Source organism: Diadema antillarum, unplaced genomic scaffold, assembly GCF_040938485.1.
Source record: "Diadema antillarum isolate AM-2024a unplaced genomic scaffold, OU_Dant_1.0 scf00000013, whole genome shotgun sequence".
Taxonomy (NCBI): Eukaryota; Metazoa; Echinodermata; class Echinoidea; order Diadematoida; family Diadematidae; genus Diadema; species Diadema antillarum.
Genome location: NW_027270902.1, coordinates 105,316 through 125,672, shown reverse-complemented (window position 1 = coordinate 125,672; position 20,357 = coordinate 105,316). Strand labels below are relative to the sequence as shown.

General features: G+C 39.3%; 1 protein-coding gene across 1 annotated transcript in view; it reads right to left on the bottom strand.

Moving 5' to 3' along the window:
- Positions 1 to 14,184: 14,184 nt before the first annotated feature.
- The window catches only part of LOC139721321 (calmodulin-binding transcription activator 1-like), a gene marked incomplete at its 5' end in the record, with an annotated part of 108,045 nt that continues 101,872 nt past the window's right edge, over positions 14,185 to 20,357 (bottom strand). The window contains 5 exons of the mRNA XM_071632644.1: positions 14,185 to 14,486; positions 17,361 to 17,441; positions 18,182 to 18,375; positions 18,937 to 19,011; positions 19,532 to 19,596. Coding sequence (XP_071488745.1) covers positions 14,435 to 14,486; positions 17,361 to 17,441; positions 18,182 to 18,375; positions 18,937 to 19,011; positions 19,532 to 19,596 — 467 coding nt within the window. The remainder of the gene's footprint in view (positions 14,487 to 17,360; positions 17,442 to 18,181; positions 18,376 to 18,936; positions 19,012 to 19,531; positions 19,597 to 20,357) is intronic.

The following is a 20,357-nucleotide window of genomic DNA, read 5'->3' as shown; positions in this document are numbered from 1 at the left end:
TATGTAAGCCTACATCTACATTGTGTGTAGGTCCTATAAGTACGCACACGTGTGTTTCACGCATTGAAAAATGATGATTATCGAGTTGCTGCAGAGAAGAATTATGTCAGGATTGGTTATTGGTTATTTGTTATTGGTTATCGGTTTCCCCAGGGTTCTGTTGGAGGCCCGTTTTTTTTTTTGTATGTTTATGTAACTAATCGGTAAAGTTTTGGGCAAACATTGTATTGGCTATCATTGTTATGCATATGATATACAACTTCATTTTCTTTCAAACCTGCTGTGTCTTCACTGTCATCGGCCATTGCAAAACTTGAAGCATGTTGGCAAGACCTGAAGAATCTGGCTTACATCCAGTGACCTTAAACTGTGTGATGATAAATCTTGAGTTGTTTTATAAATTGGTTTCAAGAATTATACGTTAAGTAAAGTCGATAGCTAATGATGTCATGTCCATATCGGTCCTGTCGTAAGCACTTGTACTTCATCAAAAACAGCCCGTAACTTAAGTGTGATAGTTGATCACGAAATCTCATTTCGGAGTCGTATAACTCAAGTTCAGCGGAATTATAGATATGAGTTGGGTAATTTAAGTGTCGTAAGACAGCTGTAGCTGATATCAACGGCGTAAATCTGTACCGGGGGGGGGGGGGGGGGGGATGATCGGCGATAGTCACCATTACCACGATTACAAGCCCATAACGGGACCGGCGCAGCCTTTTTTTTTTGGGGGGGGGGGGGGGGGGGAAGCTTGGTGCTCTTTTCCATGAAACATTCAAAGTGGGAGGGAAGTGGCAGCAAAAATATGAAGTATTGTTTGTTTATTTGTTTTTTGCTTGTCAGCCAACTGTCGGCGGAAAATCACATCTTAAAAGTATGAAGACTTTTTTTGTTGTTGTTTCTCTTGTCTTTTGATTTTCTTTCTTCTTGTCTGAAAGGCAATCTTGACCCCCCCCCCCCCAACCAAATCCTTTCAAAAACGTAGCGCAGCCCTGAATAATGCCTAAATAAATTCAATAAAATGGTAACATTCCTTTTATGTAATAAAATTCAGTAATAAATAGATCATATTTCCCTGTAGCTATTGTATTTTCAATGTTCTTTATTTAAGTCATTAAGGCAATTATCCCACGGGGCATCAATCCGTTTTAATGATGGTGGGTGGGGGAGGGACTTGGTGTTCGGATATCTGTGCAAGGGAGCGGAGCAACCGAGCGGGAGTGGGTGTGTGTGCGTGGGGGGGGGGGGAATTTTTGCATTTTCAGACCTGAAATTCAGCGATCTCGTGCACACTTTTGGTGAAATTTTTTGATTTTTTTTTCTATCAAAAAGCAAGTAAGCAAAAGAAATATTCATAGATGATTGACTGACTAAATCGTGGTATCTCAGCCCTTGCTCCGCCGGTGCGACATCACTTTGAAGGCCTACTAAATAGTGGGACCTATCACCGGCGTAGCCATGATATGGTCATTAGGGGGAGCGGTTAGATGCGAGGGAGCGGAGCGAGCGAGGGGGTTCCCCCCTCCACGGTGAGAACATTTTGCATTTTGATGCTGTAAATAGTGCAATTTGATGCATGTTTCTGCGCGTATTATCGACTTGAAATACAGATGAAAATTTTGATGGAAAATTCGGAAAGCTGTCAATCCTCAAAGTGCACTAAAGTTTTTAATCCTTTTAATGGGAAACAAAGCGCGGAAAGTGTTTATTGAAATAAAGAATCCCCTCCCACCCGCGGTGGACATTTTTGTGTTCTTTTTTGTAACTGAAGTGACAGACCTGGTTTGGGAATCTGTCAATAAAATGAAAAAAAAAAAAGGAAAAGGACCGAAAGAGGAGGGGGTATCCCCCTCCCACGCGAGATTTTTTTTTCGCATTTTCAGAATTGAAATTCTGCAATGTGGTGCGTACTTTGGATAAGATTTTTCTATCAAAAAATGCAAGAAAATTTTCCTCATTTCGGGAATCATTGGGGATCAAAATGATATGTTTGCCAGTAAATCCCCCTCCCCCCCCCCCCCCCCCCGTCTGCGCCCCTCGTCCTCCAGGATCGACGCCCCTGCATACGAGGGTGCCTTTGCATTTTTAGAATTCAGATGAAAATATCTCGTAACATATTTATGGGGTAATCTGGGAAAATTTCAAATCCAGAAGTGTGTACCATTTTTTTCTTTTTTTTGGGGGGGGGGGGGTGGAACCTCCGTTAATTGAAAGTATCTAGATATCTCCTCCCACCAACGGAACTTTTGACTACTTTAAACTGAACGAACAGACCTGGAGCACACTTTAGATTAAACATTTTAAGATCTGTCAATCTAAAGTGTATTAAGTAGAAAGGACGGAACGGGGAGGGTATGGGAGGGGTAGTCATATCCCCCTCTTACGCGAGGGAGATTTTGTATTTTCAGAATTGAAATTCAGCCATCTTTGGGTGAAATATTTAGACAGTCTTTTATTTAAAAAACGTAAGAACATTTTCACATCTCGGGAGTTACGAGGAGGAGCAAAATGATATGTTTGTCCCCAATTTATGGGGGAGCCATCCCCCCGCCCCCACCCCCACCCCCTTCATCGACGCCTCTGCATATGGGGAGCTTTTGTAAGTGAAAGATCTGAGGGTTCACGTCCATGGGAGGCCGACCAGGCGAAATAAGTTGGTCGGGCCTCATCGAGTTGATATGTTCGGTAGTGGGAACTCACCTTTATACATTCCTCTCTGAAAGGAAGAGTATCCAACAACCCTCAGAAGACGTTATTAACAGGTATGTCTGAATAGATATTGTTGTCGAGCTAGAATTGAGTACACTAACCATGTATTCCACTGAGAAATATTGGTACTGTATGAGTAAACATTGTGCAGATGGTCGTGATCATTTTGTAGATATTGACAGGTCTGGGAGGGAACATTCAGAATGAGTTATCCAAACATTTGAAGTGCTATTGTTGGAACTTATTCTTACTAGACGAAATCGAGGGAAAGGATTGATTATGTACACCCTCCCCGAAAGAGCATTTATACTCTGAGGTACCAAAACTTTGTGTGTTCCTGACCGACTCAAATTCATCGTCCGATATAGTTGATTGGTTGGTCAACTTTGTAACTATTTTGACATCTACGCGCGTACAGTTGATTTGTATGATTTCTTTCCGATTTCTTTCCGATTTCTTTCTGTACATGGTGTTCAAGCAGGATTCGAATCTACGACCTCCTGATCTCAGAAGGTCGTAGGTTCGAATCCTGCTCGAGTATGTACGCCCATGATTTTTTATCATGACTACTACTAAACACACTGATCAATTCAGTGCTTACTTACATCGATGTAGGGCAATCTGTCAATCAGTTGCAATGAAAACATCTCGACGGAAGAATTTTATGAATTTGAATTCAATCGTACTGTTGTAATGAAAATTTGGTGCATTAACATCACAATGAATTGTCATTTTCTTCCCAAGGAATCTTAATGTTAATCTTAATGTTGAGCCTACCATGTGATGTGAGGCTATGTGTATATATGTGCGACTTTGCTTATGAAAACCGCATGATAATTGCTCAGCATTGAATTTCATTTTATACACTTACTTTTAATATTTTTGCTACGTCGATCTTTTTTTTTTCTCTCGCAAACAATGCTTCCTGTTCCCCCAAACACATACCACACAAAAATTACACTTAATGATTCGGGATCAAACACTGTTTCCATATCCCAAGTCATGTATAATTTACCTCTCGTTCATAGCTGGCTTGTAAAATAGATGCCAATTTTTGGAGTGTTACTTTTCTATATACATGTATACTAACTCACTCAGTAGTACAGCGTATGCAAGATCATGTACATTGTAATATATGATATTCATGTGTGAATGTGTGTGTGTGTGTGTGTGTGTGTGTGTGTGTGTGTGTGTGTGTGTGTGTGTGTGTGTGTACATGCGTGCTTGTGTGAAATGCAAAATACAAATACCCATGTAAAATTGAACTGGGCTCCGTTTTATAAAGACAAAATCGATTTTAAATTTCCCTACCACACGGACTACCATAGACTTACAGTTGCAGTCAACTACTAGTATATAATTAATTTTAACTCTTCATAAAACAGGGCGCGGTACGCATAGACACATTCCATTAACAGCCACATATTAAAGAGCAGACGTTTCGACTATGGTTGATGTTGCTTTCTGATCTTTTATTTCAACTCGCTACGAGGAAACAGAAAGCCAGTGTAAAATAAATATATCACAAAAAAAGAAGAATCAACAGTCCAGCTATTTTCCTCCAAGACATACGTGTCACGGTGGTCAGTAACGATGAAGAGCAAAAGGAGATTACAATGTAGGTTTTAAAAAAAATCTCATGAGAAGCAGTCTAGATGTCCTTCAAATGGATACCCTGTGTTCATGTACGTGAACGTGAAATTACCGTCTAGTAACTTGTACGATCTACCTGCTCGTACATGTAGATTCAATCGGGTACTTAATAACTTCACGGCCTTACGTGAGTAAGAGCGGACATGTGCGCATTGAAAATATACCGTACATGTCTTCATTGTAGTGAAAGAGGAACCTGGGCACATTATGGACGTTGAGGTGATACGAGCATAAATCCCTACCAAGGTGGCAGTTAACACTTTCTTGTATTGAAAAACAAAACCCAACAAATCCATACAATATGTGGTTCATTTTCTCCCATCCCTTAGCTGCCTTTACATTACTCTTCAGCTGATAAATGACGGATGAATACAAGACTAGGGTTACTTGCATTTCAGAATACTATGCATACATCATTTAAACAATCGGGACATACACACAAAAAGTGATTTGTCATTACAGGGGGAATTCTGGACCAGTTTAAAGTGTGTCTGATAAGAATGTGTATTCTTTTTTTCTTTTGAGAACAGTGACAAATCAAGAAAGTTATGAAAATATGAAGTTTTGCCATCTTTAAAAAAAAAAAAAAAAAGTTCTTGAACCGTACACAAAATCTGTACATTTTCAGTGTTTCAGCTTAAAAGCAGTCATGTCCCAGCCTCAAATCCTATGAAACATATCTGACTAATCGTTATTTCAAAGTTATTCAGCCAGGAATAACATTATGTTTTTTGTTTTTTGAGAACAAAAAAGTTAATCTCTGTCAGTGCTTTGGTGTGTTCCCCCTCCCCCCCCCCCCCCCGATCAATGGAAAATGTGAGGTGATGATGTCAAAAGATAAAAAATTAACACAATGCATATCAACTGTTCAAAATCTGTTTTGCAAAAATCGGTGACATTTCACATTTTCATAACTTCCCTAATTTTTATCCGATATTTGTCACTCTCGTGCTTATAAACTTTTACTTTATTTTCAGACTAACTTTTATCTGGAAAAGAAACAAATCCCCTTTCAAAGGACAACTAAGAATAAATTCCATACACATTGAATATTGTTCTTCCCTGTAAACACTACCTACACTCTGTAAGAGCAGTGGAAACAAAGAAGAGCTACCTTTGATGAGTTTGACCAAAATACATGTATGACTTGATATGCCGTCCACAATTTAGTATACACAATGTGTTCAAAGTACCTAAAATTGCTCCTATTTTGGAATTACATGGATAGGAACAAACCATACATTATTTTATCTCATGGAACTGTTGTACCAGTCTCTGTACCAGCCACAATTTATGTGTTACATCTGATCATGCCATGTTTACACCTACCCTTTAAAAAAATAAAGAAGAATCAACCCACAAATTAGCCCTTCAGGACAATCCAAAAACCTTCATTTCTGCCACTTATGAAAAATGAAAATCCTCCCAACTGGTTTCAATATACACGTTGTATATTTCAATCACCCAACTCTCATAAAAGTGGCAATCTACCATATACCATTATTACCAAGTGTTCTGCCAAGCAAATGATGAAGGCTTAACTGCTGCACAGAAACAACACTCCAGATATCACTTGAAAAACAAATCAAAACAAACTAGGAAGGTGGACCGTCTACCTCCTGCTCCACCTGCGCAGTACTAGTGCACATGTATAGTATGGGTGGGATGTAACTTACTGTTATGACAGGTCGTTTCTATTTATACTATGAATTTTTATTGCAGAATATGCAATTGCAATAAATCTTACTGATTTGCAAATCTTATTCATTTGACTGACATTAAATAGAGATTTCAGAAAAGCAAAAATTATGGTCGAAAGAGCTTAAGACAATATCGGAAAGTCACACAGTAGACACAGCTAAGGTCATATCAGATATATGAAAAGTCTAAACTTTCATTATGACCGTGTAGCCATGGTTACAACCGAAGTAAGAGGTCATGAATTCACCTGTTATCTCACATTTTCAGAGTTAATCAGTGAATGTTGGCAACTCTAGTGACAGCTTAGGAGAATCACAGCCATTGAAAGTTAACCCTTTAGGCGCCCAGGCACTTGGCTATAACTTGTGCTGCTTTTTGCATCAGCATTCATACATTTCCCCCCAAAACTTGACCTACATTGTAATTGTAACTCAGCCAGCCCACTTGGGTGTAGCAATGTGCCTCAGTCTAAAGCAAGAAGGCCATGGTGACACTATAGAGATTAAGGGGATTAGGTAATCTCTATTCATTGGAAAATGATTCCCAGACATTTGTGCCAATCGGGAAAAGACAGAGCAGTACAAGGTTTAATCAACTTGGATTTCTAGTTTTCTCGCTGTATGGACAGTATGAATCACAAATCACTCAAGAAGCAAGATTATTGTGTTTTTTCTTGTCGCAAGGATTGCTAAAATTATTTCCTGACAAGATCTCTGTCCTGTCGCATTGCACGATTTACCCTACGCTTTGGTACAGCACTGAGCAAGATCACATACAGATTGTATCATTTTGTGCAGATATACACACACATACATTAAACAAAAAAATCATATGACATAAATAACAAGGAAAAGCTGTACAGAAATCAGACTAGGTACAAAAAATGTTCATACACATGGACTGCTTGGAAATAATTTCCTCATAAGCAAATTAGATCACAGCACTTTGTTTTCATAAGTAAGATTAATTTCAGTGTTGATACAATTGGGATTTGCCAGAAAAAACACGAGGAAGAAGCTTGTCCATAATTTTGTGCTTTCACAGATGTACCAGAAATGACTCAACTTTCACACATTTTCACAAGATGGTATAGCTTTGGTTAAGATGTGGCTTGGGGTTTCCACCTGTTTTGTGAGATAATGAGATATGTTTTATAAGTATGAAAGAGCATAAAATTTTAAGATGAATTCAAAGTTTATTTGATTAAAAAAATCAGTTTTGAAATAGCTGGAATCATATCCAAAAACAAAGAGGTGCTAATAAAAGGTGGGACCCACCTTTTATTAGGATCACCTTGTTTTACTTTGTTTTTGGATATTCGGCCATTTCAAAACCAATTTTCATCAGACAAACTTTGAAATCCTCTTTGAATTGTCTGCTCTATAATATCTTATAAGTGGTTTCTAATTATGTTGCAAAAAGTTAAAATTTGAATTCCCCATCTCAAAATCAAACTACACTGAATACATCCCTTTAAGTCAGATTTTCACAAAACTGCTACCATTCTGCGTATTCAGTTTTATCCTATTCATCAATGTCAACTTAAACATGGCACGGCATTGTACGCTTCAACGATTATAGGGAATTCAGCAATTCCCAGGATAGTTCTGGAAACATGTGACACAGCATAGGTGCCCGTTGTTATGTTTATACAAGTAATTAGTATTCACTTCTTGGGGTCAGACATAACAGACGGAGCTGCATAATATAACTTGGTTACTGCATTGTTCTTTCGGTATTTCTCGCTATTGAAAAGTAAATAAAATATCACAGGCACAGAATTTCTGTGTTTGTAATCAGAAGTGTAAACCTAGGATGATTTCAACACAAAAGTCATCCATCTGCCATTTCTGCGGTTGGTTTTTTTTTAATGTTTAAATAATCAATTTAGAATACAGGCTGAAAACAACACATACAAATATATTGTGATATAATGAACATCAAAATAATTGATTGCAAGTATGCATTTTTAAACCTTCTTGCACAACTACATTTTACTTTAAAAGTATTTAATACTGATATGAATTGATATAAATATATCTTCTTTCTTTTTCTGTGCAATAACAATCATATCTATACATATGTTACAGGCGAGTCCTCCTTTTTTCCACTCTCTCTCTCTCTCTCTCTTATTCTCTCTATGCGATACAAGACACATATTCTGACGTGTCTACATGTAGTATTAAGTAACCATGCAGCTGGTTTAGGCGTGCTATCATTTATCAAAGTGCTTGCACGAATGACCCAGAATAGAGAACAATCAAATCGATAGCAGATACCGAGAGAGATGAAAATTCTCATTCATTCTAAAGGAAATATATAAGGTATATAGATTATTCAAAACAGTTATGTATACACATCACTTTCCCTGAAGTTTTGTCCTAGTTGATCATTTAGCTCTTTATCAATTTCATGAATACATCATTTATAATCCAACATCTACAGTAGTACATATGTGATGAATTTGACAAAGTTACATTGAGTTCTTAAAAAAAAAAACTATGACAATTCACAAGAATTTTTTTAATGTTTTCAGCACGCATACTATGAATAATAATGAGGTGCATCAACGCGTATAATAATATGTTGCGAACAATGCAGACCTTAATATGTGCAAAACATAACTGCTGTTACAAATAAGTTGCATATTTTGTATATTTCAGGAAAACACATCTGATTAAATGGACTGCCTCCCCCCCCAAAAAAAAAGTGCTAAAATGATAAAGCAACTAGCAACATTCTGAGCCTTCAAAATTCAAACATGAATATTAAAGTGAAACTATAAACCACGTGTTATTAACTTTAATACATTGATTGGAGTACTTGTGTGTTTACTTTTTGTTGGAGGGGAAAACTATCACAGCTTTGACTTGCATAAATCTGATATCGATTCACATGTTACAAGAAATCTTTCGATTCTTCATCTACTAGTAACCAATTACGCCAGTTCATGATTATGAAGAATACAGAATACACATTACTAGGTGCGATCAAACATTTTAGACTGAGTGACAGTCTGAATTCTTTTTCGCTTTTTTAATTCTCTGCACAGCACACAATGGAATATAAGAGGCAACCATCTGTTCAACTGTTTCATTCCTTTGACAGAAAACATAACTTGCCTTTTTTTTAGTCAGCAGTAGCAAAAGTGAATTGAAACAGCGCATAGAAAAAGAAAGGGCATTATTTCATGGTAGAAATCAATCAAATACAAAATGCTGGCACACAAGTAGTATAGGCATACGTATAAATAGTTTCATTTTGTTGGTATTTTTTTCTTTCAAACAGAATGTACAGGTACAGTCGCAATGATATATAAGTATGTATATATGTACAAGTATGCCACTTCACTGGCGAATGCAAATCAAAGTCTGAAATGAGACCATGTCAGCAAATTCATATTCAGTAAGAAATCTCCCAATCAGCAGGAGAGTTATCTCCTCGTACATTGTACGGAAATCTTGGCACTTCACAAATGTACACTTAAGGCGCACATTCCTACTTAAATCTACATCATCGTTGTTCGTTGCCTCAAAGAAAAAAACAAGTTTTCATTGGACAAGAGAAATGAATGACAATGTGTCAACAGAACAAGAATCTGTCTCTATGTGAAAACAGATTTGCATAGTGGCTAGTTTCATGACGACTCGTAGATCCACATCTGTTTTTCTCTACATTCCATCAAAGAAGAATGAGTAAGAGGCGGGGGTTGTCATGCGATGAGATTGGGGGGGGGGGGGGGGGAAGGGATTGCAGCTGAAATATCATCTTGTCATGCTGGCACATTTCAGACAATTCAGAGTTTACTGATGGATTGGAATGGGTATATATTTCAACTGTCAGTAGTATTCTTTACATGTACTTTACGATTCTGGCAGATTTATTTTTGTTTCATATTCCCCATTCGTGCCACATGCAAGGAACAAAAATGTGGATGGTGTAAGCAGAAGGCATATGGCATATCCTACTGCATTGCTTGCTCTCCTGTCCATACAAAATGGCTGAATTAGTACTGTTTTTGTTTCGTTTTTTTTCTTCCAGGACAGATTGAGAACAATGAAACTACAAAGGGGCCTCACAGTCTTCTACCAGAGGGACCGCTAAACTCTTACAATCAAACCTGTAACCCCTTCACCAAAGAGGACCCTTGACCAAACTGGTTATGGGCAGCTTTGTGTATAAAGGTAATCTTGACAAAACTGAGAGGATGGGGAAGAAGGGGAAAAAATGAAAAAAAATCCAGAAGGAAATGAAAAGGAACAGTGATAATGACCATAACTACTGAGTGGAGGGCATGTATGCAGGGCAAGTTTGCATCATAAGCACATATGTGACGACTGACCTTAACGTTTCACTGAATGAATGAGTGGCTACTGTCCCTTCTACTGACACACAGGAGCTGAATGAGGGCGCCCTACATGCGTGTCACAGGAGCAAGGTTAACTTCCATGTCTCGTGTACCACCCCCTTCGCATCACTCTGATCACATGATCAAGTCACATGATGGACTAACCGTGGCAACATCGAATCCCTCAACATCCCCTTTCCTTATCTCCTCCCACCCTCCACATGGAAAATGAAAGGATGCGATGTTGGATATCTCCAAAGTTACGATATTTTCGCAGAAGAGATCAATAGAGGGTATGGCACTGGTATCATACACATGCAGTCACATGCGCAAACTGACCTAATCCCAGGAATATCGCCTTGGTACAAATAATCATTCTTATGGCTTACAAAAGAAAGCATAAACAAAACATCACATCGTCTCTTTTCTCTACATTACATCTCCTCTTTCTCCTTAAGTAAATTTTTGGGAGGAATCATCTTTTTCTTTTCTTAATATACAACTGTTGAAATTATTCACATCTCTTTGGCAGTGGTAACGTACATGGGCAACAATCTTCATCAAAATAGGGTGCAGAAAAAGCTATACTAAGTTATCTACTATTTCAGTTGTGCTATTTGAAAGGAATTCTCATATACGGTGAGAGACGAAACATTCCGTCCAACAATTCCCGATCTCAACTATGAAGGCAAAGATAATATCATCCTGGTATCACAATAATATATATATATACATACCAGAATGATGTCATATGATATACTTAAAATATATGCACAGCACAGTGATTACAAACTGAGCACAGAGTAAGCTAATGTATTACACACTAAATCAAACAACATTAAAAAATGTTGATAATTGCATTGTCTACATGGGAATCAGCTGCCGAGTACGTCGACTGAACACTTTTGATTTCCAGAAATTGTCTCAAAGTGGCATTCAGGGCCTAGAAAGAAGCCATCAAGAAGCAGGTATTGTTGGTTGTGAGTGTCCAACAAAAGGCAAAGTAAGAATCTTCCATTCGACACCACTCAGTGCAGTAGTAGACAGGTTATTCCACCTGGGGCCTGTTTCACTCGCCTCTAAAATCAATCCCAACTTCAATTCAACTGATCTCAGGGACTATTTGGGGATCAATAAATCCTCATAAGTTAGAAGCTGTTTCACTAAGCCATTTGAGAACAATATCTTGTGCTCACTTTGCCACAATCTAGAACACATCTTGAATGTCTATGCATACTTCCCAACTGTCCCAACTTTGGGTTCACCGTTTTCGGCTCGATATAGTTCCCATGCTCGTGAAACAGGGCTCTGGTCGCCCCTAATCCTTGTACACTCCCCAAGATGTTGAACACTGGTAACAATAAAAAAATGTAATGTAGGACACACCTGCATTCTTAATTAAATTCACCCCACCTCTTTGCTAAAGGCCATGAATGTAAGAGGCAAGACTTATTTAAAGAGAATCACAACCCTCATTTTCTTTGCCCACTGGTTATAAACATGATACTTATGTAGGACACACCTACCCATAGCAACAGTTCTGTCCCTCTCCTCACCATTGGATGTAAATACATGTGGGACACGCCCACCCACTGGCAACAGACACCATCCTTAACCAATGGTTGTATACATTAGAGACAGGACACACCCCACCAATGTAGAAACAAACACCATCCCCTCTTCACCACTGGCCATAAACACTAGGGAGGACACACCCACCAATTGAGAAAAGCCACCGCCCCCTCGTCTCCATTGGCTACAAACATGGTAGTTAGGACACGCCCATCAGTCAAGAGAAGCTAGCATCTACTGGTGATAAAACACAACAGCATGTACAAGCCCAGCAAACTGACTGAAGTTACCACTCTGGCCACACGCAAGAAAAGCGGAGAAGGACGTTTTGGTAACCAGCTCATTTATAATCCCATGTGATCCACACATTAAAGGGGACCATTAGAAACAGTGGCTGTGGTGACTATGACTATGTGTTGATGCAACACTCTCAAGTGGAAGTAAATAATCAGCCCAGCTGATTTGAGTAAGGCAGCTCAGAAAATGTCACCCTTCGCCAGTGCATTAACATTGTTTGGGAAAGTTGTGGTGGCGGTGGTAAAGGTGGAAGCAAAGCAGAGGTAGTGGTAGTGATAATGGTAGTGGTGCTGATGGTGGGAGTGGATGTAGGGGTGGTAGCGGTGCTTGCAGAGGTAGTGATGATGGTGTTGGTGGTGGTGGTGGTGGTGATGGTGATGATGGTGGTAGGGGTGGTGATGGTGACGATGGTGGCAGGGGGCGGTCGTGGTGGAAGTGATGATAGCAGTAGTGGTGATAGTGGTGGTAGTGGTAATGAGGACAGGGTTGTCAACATCCCACTTGTCAACCCCAATTCCACCCAGACTCAAGAGACTATAAAAATTAAGACCAAATTTCCGTCCATCCACTAGATACTGTGCACTGCCAAGATCCTGCCATACAGCAACCAACTCTGGCAGTGGTGGTGACAGTACTGGTGGTTGTGGCAGTAGTGTTAGTGGTAACATGATGTGGTGTGTGTACAATGCTGTCAACATTCCACTTGTCAACAGCCACTCCATTCAGACTCCCTGGACAGACGCTTATTTATGATCGACTTTTTGTCCAACACCAGATACCGTAACTTGCTGAGATCCTGTGGTACAGCAAACCGACCCAACAGCCTATCAGTGACCATGAATTCAACAGCAAAAGAAGGCCTCAGGCAAGATGTCCTTCACGCAATCTCTACACCACTGTGCATCTTTACACCAGTGTGGAACTCGACACCAATGTCCAATCTCTACACCAGTGTGCAATCCCTTCACCAGAGTGCAATCTCTACACCAGTGTGCAAACTCTACACCAGTGTGCAACTCGACACCGATGTGTGCAATCTCTTCACCAGTGCGCAATCTCTACACCATGTGCAACTCTACACCCAGAGAAAGAGATACAATGTAGTGAACATCCCCGGCAGGAAATAAAACCTGATGATACTATGTGGTGCTCTTTGAATATTAAACATATAATGTTACCTGGTACATTTTAAAGAGTCAGAGATCTTTCGCGATCTCATCAAATGTGCACAGACATGGTTGCATGGTATGTGCGCTTTATGTGCATCAATTTGCTCCGGCTGACAATAAGTCACAACTCACATACATTTTCCTGGTAAAGTGTGACTGAAAATCTGGCAGTCTCTCAGTATGTTTCAATAATACTCAAACCATCGTTCTACTAAGATTGGTTGTTACCAGCAAATTCCACTGTAAAGAGCTGAACATCATCAGCCACAAACAACTAGATTCAGCATTTTTCTGTCTTCCCGTAAAGTAACCATAATTCCTGGATTAAGCCTGGATTATTAGGTTTACATTAAACAACCCTTTACAGAATAGAGAGCAAAAACTTGAACCCTACAGATAATCCTTGTGAGCATTTAAGTAACAATAAACTATGTGTCCTGCACATGTACACTAAAATGTGAAAAGGCTTCTCTCCTCTACAAACCATGCTGCATAGATCGGGGACATTTTCTGGAGTCAAAAACAGAACACCAATTGTGCATTGGATGGTGTGAAGAATTTCAGGTGTCAGTCAATCAAATCCTTGACATAACAGAGCAGCATTTTATGAATCTTGTCAGTAACTGACAACTGTTTTAAGCTACTGAAATCCTTGCATCTGATTGATTGGCTGAGAGCAAATTTTGTCAGTAAAAAAAAAAACACTGACAAAACACTTGATGAAATGTCCTCCCCATTTGCAAGTCTCCTCCTCCTCCTCCTCAGCATTTCTCTATGTCCTCCAATCACCATGGTAACACCATCATGTACTCCCTCACACCAAAGATGACCCTCCTGTTCAAAGTGTAAGCCTTGCCTAAACCTGGCATTGACCTCTGCCATGCAGATCTCTTCTCTCCTCTCCCCAAAACTCTGACGACACCATCCTATCTCTCTCTCCTCCGCCAAGCAGTGATGCGCTCCGTTGCCCATGGCGATGTCTCCCTCAGGGGGTCTGCTGGGCCCACATGTCTTGGCTCTGCTTCAAGGTCCTCACCCTGATTGCAGAAGGAGAGACAGGTGCGGGGGAAATGAGAAAAGGGTAGAAAATAATTTGTGAGAATGGATGGCAAGAAAGATGGACAGAGACGAACAAGATCTGCCCTAAGACAAACACAGAGCAGTAGCAAAGGACCATCATAAGACAAATTTAGGCGATTTTCATGATCCAAATTGACCTCCGCAACTGAAAGGTTCAATTGAATTGGTTTAATTGCCAATAATTTTGTGATATCTATGATTTCTCTATCAGACCAAATGGCAATCATGAGATGGTTTATTTGCTACCAATACCTAGGCAGAGAGTTTCTTTAGAATTCTCTGAAATTCCATGGGCCATCTTTGAAATTGTTATATTTTTTTTTATATTATCATTATCATCCATGATATATCATTGACACTATTATTCATCTGTCAACTTTGATAATCCTGTATGGGAGGCTGCAGAAGGGTAGATCAGTAGGTCTTACAAAAGTGGGATGTGTATTGTACAACTCTTCAGAACATTAGATATTCTTCTCCATTTCATCAAAGAGCTTTAAAATGGCCAAGCTATCTTACAGACAATGTCATTGTTGTAACTGCAGCCACTCTTTCTTCGAACAGTCATAGCATGTTCCTTTTTGTCAACATGTCCTGTCAGACTGTACAGACTACAAAATGTAAATCATTCATCTTCCCATACCAACTGCAAGCAGCTCAAAATAAGCTGGTTAAACCTGCTTACATGGTGTTTCATGCAACCGACACACTGCTGATATGTAGACATTACTATTTTATGAAAGATACGAGGCAGTGTTATCATACACATACATGGAATGGAAAGACACAAATACAGGGTTAGGATCTGAACTTGACTGGAAAGAAATAAAAAATCCATCAAAGCACAAAACACATCAAAAAGAAAAGAGCATACCCGAGGACAATTAACATTACAAACTTGATATGTAAGCTAGACGTGGAGGCATTGCTACCCTTGAGTGAAATTATATGTTCTTCCATAAACACATAGTTAACTTTCACCCTACAAGTTTGCTGAAATAAAAGTGACCAGAAAGATGTTTATTCTTTTTTCATCTTGGCAATAGATGTAAGGCCACACATGCAAGACAAAGTCATTCCAGGAAATACAAATTTTCTTTTATATGCTATCCACAAACATGCACAACAAAAATAAAGATGTCATAAATAGCAGCACAAAATTTCCACATATCTGATACGGAGGTATATTATAACAAGCTAAGTCCAAGACTGCAGCTGTATCTAGTATCTGTCAATATAGAAGCGAACAATTTTTTTTTTTTTCTATTTGGAAAGCTATGCAAATACTGACAGAGCGAAAAATAATTGAACCCATTTTATCTTCATGGCTACAACTAGCAGATGTCATCAACCTCAATTCTTCTTGGGTTGGTTTTCAAACTAATCACAAACTTCATACAAAGGTTCCTATGCAACATGCAACTTTGGATATATCACAGCGGTAACTCTATCCTGCCCAGATAAGTAAGCATGTGAGCAAGTGGGGGCAAGGGAGGGTGTGGAAGGGGCCAGGGGGAGGGGCAGAATGGTGGTAGGGGGAAAGGGCAGGGAAGGGGTGTGGGAAAGGGCATGGGCAGTGGCATACAGTGCAGAACAATATATCAAGTATTCCTTTAATCAAAGTCTCATGTAAAGATAGTACTGTTGTTCTGCCACCAAGGCAGGAGATTACTTGATATAGACAAGTGGAACATTTGAGACACACACAATATCAATACTGCGAGGGCACAAAAGAACTGCACAAAGTCCTCAGAATTTCTGCCTGCCTTTTTCATGTGGTACATTCATTCAAATAAAATCTATGAGTGTTGTGTTTATGCTTGTGTGGTCTACACAGGGTATCTGTCTTTGATACAATCAGAATACATTCAGCTACACAAACTTATAACAGCTTCACAATGGTTATAACAGACATTAAGACATAGTAAAAATGTTAGGTAAATATTACACTCACCACGGGTCAGAAAATTTAGCAAACATCCCAGAAAACTCTTTGATTAGCAACCAAGGTGAAATGCAAACATGATTGTTAGTCAAATGGAGGATATTTATATAGAGACTGACAATATATGAGTTGGAAAATCTCAATTCAACATAATCATAAAAAAAAAAGAGAGAGACGAGTAACATGAAGTGTGAAAATAAAAAGTCTTCAATTTAGCTTGTTTTTTTCTTTTTCTATGTGCTATCAAAATACAAAGCCGTTTTCTATTGTCGCTTTTCTTTTTAAATGATCATCAGTAGTCAGGGGGAAAATTTGGTAAAAAATGAGGAGGATCCATTATTTTCATTTATGTAAAAGGCATTCTATCATACTTATGAATTTCATAAGTTTTGTCATTAATCTCGACAAGCATCCCCCCGGTATCTAATGCCATTCCTCCAGCATTGGTTGGATAAACAACCTGACACTGCCACACAATGCCACTCAAAAGCATTGATGTTTGTTCTAAATGTCTGCAATGACTGTGTTAAAAAATGATTAGCAACAAGGTACTTGAGGATGCATTCATTTTTTAGTACGAGTGGTTAAGTTTAGCATGCAGATGTTTGTTAGCACCACTGTGGGAGTAAAGCAAAGTGCACAGTCTCCTAGAGAACACAGGGGTTGATTAGTTGATAATCTGTGGGTGCCCACAAAGTGCAGTGAATATTAGGTCTGAGTTAATTAACACATATAAGGTTGGTCAATCAGTTATGCTGATTCAATGTTATCATACTGGTTTGAATACAGAAATATATCTAGGTTAGATGTGGACTAACCAGAGGTGGACTGTATTAGTGTCTTCACTGCATTAGCTCTTTGAGATCACATTATTTTCCTTGCTCACCTGTTATGGTAGCGCCTCAGGAATCTTTGAATCTTCCTCGCTGCCTCCTGCTCTCGCTTCATCCTGGCCTTGCGCTTATCCCTGGAAGTACAGAGAAAATCAACATGGTTAAATCTAAACAGCTCAATATGCTACACCAAGATAAGCCTTCTGTTTTCATTCCCATTCTCAATTCCTTCCAAACATCCACTGCTACCAGTTAGACTCAATCTGAAGCGGGTGATAAATAAAGTATAAATCTGAAGTCGTAGAGCCCACTCACCATGGTATAAGTTATCTCAGCTGAACACCTACGGTAAAACCTGTGTTGCTAAAGAGTGCTCCACCCTGAAATCTCATCACCCAACCTAACTCGTATCTCACCATTCCCCTATTTATCATTGCTCCAGTCAACATGCTCAGATGGCCACTGACACCGCTCTGAATATAAGGTTTGTACTTGGATGTTGCACAAGAATGCCTCACCCTAAATTCTTACCACCGATTCTGCCCACTACTACATCCTTCCACCATCTTTTTCTGTTCTGGCCTATGTGCTCAGACCACCATAAAATAACCTTAGAAAGCTCTTCTGAACACAGGGTAAGTAAAATCTAACATTTCATTAAAAAAAGAAACAAGTGTCCCACCTTAGTTCTATCCTAACCACTCCTCCATTCTTCTACCACCCATCTCTGTACCAGCTATTAAACCTGCTTCCGTTGAGGATGAGTCCCGAGTATAATCGGGCAAGCGTTCATGGGAAAAGCGTGTTGTAGCAAAATCAAACCCGTCCTCAATGGGTTAAGACCTTATAAAAATGACCTCATGGTCACTCTCACCTGAACCTCTGCTGTATGAGGATGGCGGCATCCCGGCTCTTTCTGAACTGCTCCTGGGCCCGGTAGGTCCGGTAGCTGTTCTGGATGATGATGGCGGCCCGCCGGCTGCGCTGGAACTGCCGGTAACTCTGGAAGGAGCGGAACTTGTTCTGAATGACTCGAGCCGCCTCCGACATGGACTTGTAGCAGATGTACTGGATGCAAGACAAGGGCAGAAAACAAAGTGTGTGGGGTGAAGACAGAATTTATTAGAGGTCTGTGTGGAAATACATTGGTGGTGAATCAAGAATAATGATGGAGGTAAAGAAAAAATAGGAGACAGAACGAGTGGAACAGGGAAGGGAAGGAGGCAGAGAAGCAGAAGATTAGAAGAAGATGAAGAAATAAAAAAGAAACAGCAGAAGAAGAAAGAGGAGGAGGAGGAGACAAAGAAGTTGAAGAAGACAGAGAAGAAGAAGAAGAGGATGAAGATACAGAAGAAGAAGAAGAAGAAGAAGATGATAATGAAGATGAGAGAAAGAAGATGAGGGGATGGAGGAGTAGTAGAAGAAGATGAGGATGATGTTGCTGATGAAAGTGACCCCCCTGGAGGTGGTGGAAAGGCAGGCAGAAGAATATGGAAGAGGAAAGGGAAGGTGAGGAGGCAGAGAAGAGGAAAGGGACGATGAAGAGGATAGGGATGAGGAGAAAAAGGAGGAGAAGAAGACCAAGAAAGGAGGGACGATACGGAGTAGAAGAAGATGAAGATGAAATACCTGTTTGTATCGCCTGTAGTAGCTCTGTATGATGACGGCTGCCTCCAGTTCCTGTTGCTTTTGCTGCTGCCTTCCCTGTTTGAGGCGAGAATGTCAGAGTGGTAACAAAAGGTAGTTTCAATATTCTTTCATAATGTGGGATGAACCAACGAAAGGACAAAGGCGAGTTCAATACTCTATTTAGAATCATCTCAAAAAAATCTATAATACCATGTACATATTGCCAAATTTTAGACTCTCATAGCAACTTCTAAATCAAATATTGAAAATCTGACAATTAAAAGTATTCATCATGGCATAAATGGTGTGTGCTTATGCTGTGTGGAAAATATTTCTTTGCTTCACACGCTTTTGTCCACAATTTTTCTGCTGATGTGTAATTCTGCCTGTGGACAGGCAACCCTAAAGTGAAAGAAAGGTAATATCTATCAAGTATCAAACAATTTGCACTATATTTATGATAGTCTACCTTGACCAAATGCATTAATCATCATTGCATGCATTAAAAGTTAAGACCATGTTTAGACCAAAAGTAACAGTCTTTTATTAGAAAAAAAAAAAGATTCATATGATACTTAAAGTTGTGTTGACTCACTTTGTACTGCCGGAATGCATTCTGTATCACCAAGGCAGCCTGGTACAACTGCCTCTGTTCTTCATCTAACAGCAAAAAGAAAAGAAGTATGAAAAATTGATACTTCACTCCAAGCTGGGGGACACGAAACATGTTTCAAAGCTTTCACACAGATATTACAATGCACTGACTAATTGACAAGCATAGTAAGTTCTAATATACACCGAACATTTCTGATTACCTGTAATCATGGTAATTCATATATGATATTCATATGTACAATGAAGAGCAAAGTGGACAGGGCATAATAATCAGACAGACACGTCTGAATCATCATCAATTCCCTTTCATCTACATTTATTGTATAAAGAGATTGCACACGGCTCAATAAGACTGCTTCTTGCAAAACTATTTGCATCATAAAACTTGCAGCCAAATTTTGTGAGACAGCATAAAATATAAGTTCGCTAAATCATACACACTACTCATTGAAAGAAGGTTGTAGTCAATGAGCTGTCCAAGGTTCTTGTTTTTGTAGCTCCTTTGAACCAGCTCCTGCAAGCTGTGTTGTTATCATGACTATCATCATCATCACCATTATCATCAACACCATCATCATTATCATCACCATCATCATCATCATCATCATCACCATCACTACCATCATCATCATCATCATCATCATCATCATCATCATCATCATCAATATCTTCATATTGATAATACAGTTTTGTGCACTCCCATACGAGATGTCAAAGACATTCATAAAGAAACAATGCTTGTGGGTTAATGAAATTTAATCACGGATGCACAGATTTGGGTGCTTGGGTTTGGGAAAACTCAATGA